General features: G+C 41.4%; 1 protein-coding gene across 1 annotated transcript; it reads right to left on the bottom strand.

Moving 5' to 3' along the window:
* Window positions 1-2,576: 2,576 nt before the first annotated feature.
* On the bottom strand, window positions 2,577-3,971 carry LOC132387770 (muscarinic acetylcholine receptor M2-like). The gene has a single exon (XM_059960130.1). The coding sequence runs from the start codon at window positions 3,969-3,971 to the stop codon at window positions 2,577-2,579; it is 1,395 nt and encodes a 464-aa protein (XP_059816113.1).
* Between the last annotated feature and the right edge of the window lie 4,760 nt (window positions 3,972-8,731).

Genomic DNA, 8,731 nt, shown 5'->3' with positions numbered 1-8,731 from the left:
CAAGGAAGATGAAGAGCAGGCAGGGAATATTGTTTGAGGGACAGCGAGAAAGAAAGGAGAGAAAGAAAAAAGGGGGGAAATAAATGAATAAGCAAACAAATAAATGAATAGATAGATAGATAGATAGATAGATTGATAGATAGATAGATAATTAAGTAGATAGATAGATTAACGGATGAATGAATGAATAAGGGATGGGGTAAGAAGGGAAGGAGGGGCATTAACGATGTAAGAGAAGTCAATCTGCATGACATCAAGTTAGAGACTACACTGATGGAATATAAGGTGTTGTTCCTCCAACCTGAGTGTGGCCTCATCTTGACAGTAGAGGATGCCGTGGATAGACATATCAGAATGGGAATGGGACGTGGAAATAAATGTATGGCCACTGCGAGATCCTGCTTCCTCTGGCGGACAGAGCGTTGGTATTCAATGAAACGGTCTCCCAGTCTGCGTCATTTCTCACTAATGTATAAAAGGCCACACTGGAAGCATCCCACCATCAAGCACATCTCCACCCACCCCCCCCCCCATCCAGTTTCTGTTTTCCGCAGAGATCACTCCCTACGCGACTCCCTTGTCCATTCATACCACCCGCCCCTTCCCACCGATCTCCATCCCGGCACTTATCCTTTTAAGCAGAACAAGTGCTACACGTGCCCTTACACCTCCTCCATCGCCATCATTCAGGGCCCCAGACGTCCTTCCAGGTGAGGCGACACTTCATCTGTGAGTCGACTGGTGTGACATACTGCGTCCGGTGCTCGCAATGTGGCCGCTGCATGTTCTCGTCCTGTCCATGAGCCTCATCCTGTAATTTGCCTTGCCCGGCCAAGGGGTACTTCGCCCAGATCGGTCCTGGAGGTCCCTCGTCCCTTATCCTGTCCATGTGCCTCGTCCTGTCCTTATACCTCGCGCAGCCCAGGGCTACCTCCCCCAGCCCGGTGCTGGAGTTCCCCCGTCCTGTCCTGGAGTCTCACGTCCAGTCCGTTAACCACGCCACGACCTGAGGCCGCGTCTTGTCCTCGCCTAGATCCGGGGTCCAAGCCCGAGTCAAGACCCAGGTTTCGTTTCCTTGTCCAGTCTTCGGCTCGGAGTCCTAACCAAGGCTACAAGTTCCAAGTTCCACGTCCGGGTCCCTTGTCCCTAGTCCAAGTCCTAGGCTCCGAATCCTAGTCACGTCCAAGACCTGTGTCAATATCAAGAGTCAGTTATTCCTGACTTTCCTTGCTTCCTTGACACACCTAGCCCTGTTCCTAGTCCCTCAGTGGCTGTGCCTTGCATTTGGGTCCGCCACCAACGCCCCCCTTATACAAGTGTTTAATTTTCGAAGCAACCTATTAGAACTGCAAACTAAAAGGTAATGAAGTATGAATCCATTAGAAACACAAAGTTATTAGACGGACAAAATACAATTTTTGATACTGAGTAATATTATAAAAATGAATATTACCCCTTAAATGTGCCTATGCTGAATTTTATAATTCAGGCAAATGGTTAATTACCATTGGTTAATTGGGGCAGCCGCTTATTTCGGACAATACTTAATAAAAAAAATAAATTGAAAAAAATGTAATTTACTTGGAAAACTATGCCACTTAATTGTGAAAGGAATCTGTTGCTAAACAGGTTCTAACTAGTGTGAGGTACATGCATGCTATGTAACCATTATACACTACGCTTTAATTAAAACAACCGTTTTAAATGGCATCCCTTGCGTGCTCGTTTTCAAAAAGAAGTGACTTTTGTCATTGATCGCAGGCAAGTGATAAACAGTAAGACAAACTGGAACTGTTTTGCTCACTGCGGTTTCAAGCATGCAGGCTTGCGGATGCCAGAAACGGTTGGGGTGAAATGAAACAATTTCAATACTTCATCTAGTTAGGTACTATGATTAATTTAAAGGTATCAGCAATCATCTTGAATGTTCCAATTGAAATGAGGATTTGGAGGTTCCAATCATCGCCAGCACTGTTTGAAAGCTGTCCACTCTCTGCACTTGGTGTCTCTGATGATTTTGTTTATTTACAGTCAATCAAAAGAACATGTCAGTGTACGCTTATTAAATTAAAGCACAATAATTAGAAACTAATACAGTTTTATGTACTGTAGTGATTTTAGTTGTGTTCTAATTAATTCTGTATTTCCTTTAAATACATAGTTTGTTACTTAATTAAATGGTAGCTTGTCATTTTTTTATACCCTGTTAAATATTTCCAGGAAACATCGGCTCATTGGGGTAATCACTTAATCGGGCCAGAATGTCAATTCCCAGTGTCCCCCGATTAACTGAAATGCACTATATTTGAAATTTCGGCAGATTCATTTCCGACTTCAAACAGAAACATTATAATAATCAGCACACTTTTCATATAAACAAAAAATTAGAAATTCATTGTCCATAACTGAAGTATGCTTTCACCATATTACAGATAATATCTACTTCAGCCATTACTGGCGTGCTGAACATTTTACTTTCATACATTTATGATAAACATTATGAAATTCATCTATAACGTATAAAATGTTCATGGAGACTATCTTTTTGTTGAATTTATCTTATCTTATCTTATTATTTATCTTATGTTTTTATATTGACAGAAGAGAAGATGTTTGAAGGTTTTCTTGAAGGTAGCATTGCATAGTGCATAGCAGGCTGGGTTTAGAGTACTGTTGATGTAACAGAGCCAGTATCCAATAGACCATACTGTGTTAGGGACGCAGACTGAACATAACGTGTTAATGAGTACCATGACATTGTAAGGGGTCCAGGTGATGATAAATGCCAGCAGAATAGCCAAGACGGTCCTGGTCACCTTATTCTCCCGGGTTGCAGCTCCCTTCTTTTTCTCAGCAGGGGTCTTTGTCATCTTGTGGGCTGCGGCGAGCTCTCTGTCTTTACCATTCTTGCTGCTGTTTTCTGACACCATTTCAATTGTGGTAGCACAGTAGTCACTCTTTTGGGATTTCGTGACAACCTTTATGCTGGAGAGCTTGGAGCTGTCATTGCTAAATTGCCTTTGCTCACTGGAGATGTTTGAGCTCTCATCAATCGTTCTTTCCTCCGTCTGGATGGAAGGGACGACACTGAAGAAAGTCGAGTCATTTGAGACCCCCTTTTCCTCTCCTTGGCCACAATAATCCGTCATTACTTCACCAGCTGCCTTGCCGTTCTGTGTTTTGACATTCTGCATCTCATCAGGTACACTTGAAATGTTGTTATTATTCGATTTCATTCTTTTGCCTCGCACTAACCAGAGAAAAATGGTACCTTTGTTTGACTCTGGCTCTTTCTTAACCTTCTTGACCCGACTCTTGCTAGCACGGGATATGTGCACATACAGAATCGTCATGGTAATAACTGGTAGATAGAAGGCTGCTATTCCAGTACCAAAAGTGACAACTGGATTTGAGAAGAACTGTATATGACACTCACCTACTTTAACTGTCCGTCCACCTACAATGAACTGCCAGAAGAGAATGGCAGGAGCCCAGAGGATAAATGACAGCACCCAAGCAGCTGCAATCATCATCCGTGCCATCTTGGTGGTTCTCTTCACAGGGTAGCTGAGAGGCTTTGTCACACAGAAATATCGGTCAAAGCTGATGATAAGAAGGTTCATGACAGATGCAGAACTAACAACATAATCTAGAGCCAGCCACAAATCACACACCACTGGGCCCATGGGCCAGTAGCCAAAGACGATGTAAATGGTGTAAAGGTTCATAGAGAACACACCAATGATTAAATCGGCACAGGCTAAGCTGAAAATAAAATAGTTGTTAATTGTATGTAACTGTCTGTTTACTTTGATAGAAAGCATAACCAGAATGTTTCCGATAATGGTCACCAGACTCAAAGATAATGCTACAATCACAATGAAGATTAGTTCAACTGTTTTGTAAGCCCTCCCTCTTTCAATGTATGTTAGGTTGCTGAGCGATGAATTTGTCTGCGTTAAATTAGCCATCCTTTCCCTCTGAGTTAGCATTGAAGCGGCCTGAACGTAGAAAATAGTAGAAAAAGGAGAAAATATTAGCAAACAAGCAATTAAGGATTTCTAATTGAAGCCTCACCAGGAAGAACACAGAAGACCATCCGTTGTAAAAAAAAAGATTATTTCTGAGGGATTAATTTTTAAACAGAAATCACAGAGATCACGTTTTGTACGTACAACATTACGTACGTAATTATGAATTAATAGTTAATAGCTAAATACTATTACCTAACTGAATGAAGATGTTGATACCCGACATTGCAAACACGATTTCATTGGATTGGTCCACCTTTATGCACTTAAAATGATGGGAAACCTCTGACCCTTTTGTTCCCTTATGTGCACGTGCTTCAAAAGGAAAAAACTATATGAACAAGAGAAATCCCAGAAATGACGCAAGAAAAACAGATGCACAGGATCATTCCTCTCCTACAGGAGGAACAAACACCCAATCCAATAAACTTGCAGTCAAAAGTAGAAATGAAGCAAAGTCCTTGAAGGAGAGAAGAATCTTGGATTTAGTTACGTCAGATCAAGAGCATGTGTTTCAAAACAGACTGCTAAAGATCCATGTTAATGGTGGTTTAACACAGTTGATTTCCCCTAGTTATGAAACCCATGAGAACGTTAAACAATGATGGTCTAATTTTCTTGAAACTAATAGCCTAAGAGGGGAGGTTATGACTTGTACAAAAGGATAGTTGACACCTGAAGCCAAGGGGCAGCAATATCCTGTGGACATGTTTGCTGGGTCTGTGGGGGATGGTTTAAACTAATTAGGCAGGGAGGAAGGAAACAGGAATTATAGATCTGAAGACGGGGTAGATGATATACAAGTAGATGCAGAGTGTAGTGATACTGTGAGGAAGGACAGCCTGATGATAGGGCAAAATTGCAGCCACTGGGATGAGTTGAAGTCTAATATCGTGGCAAAATCGTAGAGGGTAAGGAATATATGTCTGAAGGTATCATATCTGAATGCACACTGTAGAGTTTATGGAATAAGGTAGAGATTACAGTTATGACATTGTGGGCATCACTGAATCGTGAATGAAAGAAATTCATAGTTGGGAGATTAACGTCAAAATACATTGTAAGGAAAGGACAGTCAGGTAGGCAGAGAGGCTGGAGTGGCTTTGTTAGTAAAAAAATGAAATCAGATCCTTTGAAATAGGACACATTGGTTTGGAAGATGGAGTATCCTTGTGGGTAGAGTTAAGAAACTGCAAGGGGAACGAACCCTGATGGGAGTTGTATCCAGCACTTTGAACAGTGGCCTAGATGTAGGGTACAAACTACAACAGCAGACAGAAGAGGCATATAAAAATGGAAATGTTACAATAGTCATGGGCTATTTCAATTTGCAGGTAGATTGAGAAATTCAGGTTGGGGCCGAACTCCAAGAGATGGAATTTGTAGAAAGCGTTCAAGCTGGGTTTCTGGAACCTGTTGTGGTTGAGGCCACAAGGTGAAAAGCAATTCTGGATTGAGTGTTGTGCTGTCAACCAGATTTCATTAGGAAGTTTTAGGTAAAGGAGACAGGTATCGTAATATGATAAATTAAAACTGCAGATTGGGAGGGAGAAAATAAAGTCGGATATATTAGTATTTCAGTGGAAAAAACGAATACTGTAACAGAAGCATGAGAGAGGAACTGGACAAGTTTAATTGGAAAAGGACAGTACCAGGGATTAGAGCAGAACAGCAATGGTCGGTGTATCTGGGAGCAATTCAAAAGGCGCAGGATAGATACATCCCCTAGTATTCTGAAGTTAACTGTGGCTGACAACCGAAGTCAAAGACGGCATAGAGTGAAATGATAACAGTATACAGCAAAAATTGTGGGAATTTGGAGGATTGCGAAGTTTTTAAAATCTAACAATACGCAACTAAAAGTCAGAAAGAGAGAATAGATGAAATATGAACATAAGTTAGCCAATAATGTGCTGATGCCAAAACTATTTTTTCAGAAATATAAAAAGTAAAGGAGAGACGAGAGTGGACATCGGAACACTGGAAAATTCCGCTGGAGAGGTAGTAATGCGGGAAAAGAAATGGCAGACAAACTTAATACGTATTTTCTGTCTGCTTTCACTGTAGAAGACACTAGGAGTATGCCAAAAATCCAAAAATATTGGGAGCATAATTGAGTGTTGTTGTTATTACTAAGGAGAAGGTGCTTTGGAAGTTGAAATGTTGAATCTGAAAAAGGTAGCAGAGGAGGCTGTAGAGGTATGAGTCATGATCTTTTAATAATCATTAGGTTCTACAATGGCTCTGGAAGATTCGAAAAATGCAAATATCACTCCACACTTTAAAGCAAAAGAAAGAGAATTATTAGCCAATCATCCTGACTTCAGTAGTTGGAGGTGCTGGAATTATTATTAAGGATGAGGTTTTGGTGTAGTTGGAGGCACATGATAAAGCCGGCAAAATCAGAGTGGTTTCCTTCAGAGGAAATCATGCTTAACCAATCTGTTGGAATTCTTTGAGGAAATCACAAGCAGGATAGACAACAGAAAATCTGTGTATGTTGATTACTAGGAGTTACAGAAGGGCTTTGACAAGGTGCCGCACATGAGTCTGCTTAGAAAATTAACAGCCCACGGCACTAGAGGAAAGATACTAGCATAGATAGAAGGTTGGTTAACTGGCAGAAGAGAAGGAGTGAGAATAAGGGGACTTTTCTGGTTTGCTGCAGTCAATTAGCAGTGTTCCACAGAGGTCTTTGTCGGAGTCGATACTTTTCACGTCATACGTCAATGATATGGCTGACTGAATTGATGGCTTTATGCCAAGTTTCAGTATTACACAAAAAGAGTTGGAGGGGCAGGTAGCGTTCAGGAAGATAAAATCTGTCGAAGGCTTAGACAGACTGGGAACATGAGAAGATGGAATATAGTGTACGGAAGTGTATATATAGTCATGCACTTTGGTAGAAGGATTAAAGGCATAGACTATTTTCTAAATGGAGAGAAAATTGAACAATCAGAGGTGCAAAGGAAGTTGGGACTCCTTGTTCAGGGTTATCTAATGGTTAACCTGGGGGCTGAATCAGTGGTCGCTTTCATTTCAAGAGAACTATAATATAAGAGCAAGGATGTAATCCTGGGGCATTATAACCATTGGTCAGACCACACTTGGAGCACTGTGAGCAGATTTGGGCCCCTTATCTAAGAAAAGATGTGCTGGCATTGGAGAGGGTCTATAGAGATCCATGGGAATAAATGTTTATCAATGAGGAGAATTTGATGGTGCTGGGCCTGTACTCAATTTAGTTCAGAAGAATGAAGGGGGTTCTCATTGAAACCTATCGAATATTGAACAGCTAGAGAGAGAAGATTGGGAGAGGATGTTTCTTATACTGAGGGAGACTAATTTTAATTAGTTTCCGGTATGCTCAGTTATTTGCAGCATGAAACATTTTTTCTCAGTTTTCGTTACACCTCTGACAGATTTGTGAAGTGTATACAATTATTTTACATCAGCAAAATCACAAAATGCTGGATGAACTCAGCAGAGATTTACCAGAACATCGTGTGTGTTGCTTTAAATTTACAGCATCTGCAGATGTTTTCGTATTTTTTCTACATCAGCAACGTGTTCATTTGTCCGTTGCTAACACGACGTTGATCTGTCTATTATATCTCTGTTCGTATCTGTGTTTCGCTTGCGCTTGCGCGCGCATTGTGTGTGTGTGTGTGTGTGTGTGTGTGTGTGTGTGTGTGTGTGTGTGTGTGTGTGTGTGTGTGTGTGTGTGTGTGTGTGTGTGTGTGTATGTGAGTGTACATGTTTGTGTTTGGCCAGGAAGGTGTTGAAGCATTGAAAGGCAGTTCAAAATGGGAAACTGCAGGGGCAGAAGTTCGTTGTCGGTTGGGCGCTGTCGGTGCACCTCGTTTACAGATGTACAATTAGTCAGCAAATCCCTAAAATCTGTAAATGTGACTGATCTGTGATGAAGACAGTCTTTGTCATTAGAGCTGCCGCATTATTTCCTCCAGATGAATCACTGCTTATATAACGCCCAAGCATTTTTGGTGCAGTTGTCTTCGATCGCCGGAATACTTACATCCGAGACAATAATTTTAAATTAAAGTGTTTGTTCAAGAAGCTGTAACTAAGAATGTTAGTCAGGGATGCAACCATATCTCAGGAGACCGATACTTTTTATAAACCAGGGCCGTTTTGACGAAATCAGCTCAAAGTGTCTGTCCGAGCTGTGGAGTCGGGAGTAACAGAATTCATACATTCTCACTGAAATGGATTGTTCTCTCATCTGGCAGACAGAAGAAATCTACTGTCCTTTTATTTCAGCATTTGGAATTCCCGGTAGGCCGTAATGTCTCCTGCCGTTGATGGGAATTGAAGTTTAATTATAATATTGTGATCGCTTCTGTCGCTGGTTTTCACTGTCACCTGTCCAGTCCCGGTGTTCTGCATTTCAGGAATGGAATGGAAACACCGGGGATGTGTATTATGGCATCCGGATCGAAAACAAACTGATGCAAGAATTTAGCGAATCGGCCAACATCTGTGGAACTGAACGGGTTAGATAGCGTTCTTCCTGGTGTTTGTATTCAATAATTTGATGTTCTGGTTTCCGTGCTTTGGTCTTGTAGCAGCTGCCCTGTATTTGGGAATACTGGGTTTGCACAGCCCGTTGACACTAAACGAATTGATTGTCTGCAGTTGCACTTGAACGGTTGTCTGAGCTAGGTGCAACAATAAAACTA

Source organism: Hypanus sabinus, unplaced genomic scaffold (genome assembly GCF_030144855.1).
Source record: "Hypanus sabinus isolate sHypSab1 unplaced genomic scaffold, sHypSab1.hap1 scaffold_220, whole genome shotgun sequence".
NCBI classification, from domain to species: domain Eukaryota; kingdom Metazoa; phylum Chordata; class Chondrichthyes; order Myliobatiformes; family Dasyatidae; genus Hypanus; species Hypanus sabinus.
Note: the sequence above shows the minus strand (reverse complement) of the source record. Positions and strands in the feature narration are given on the sequence as shown.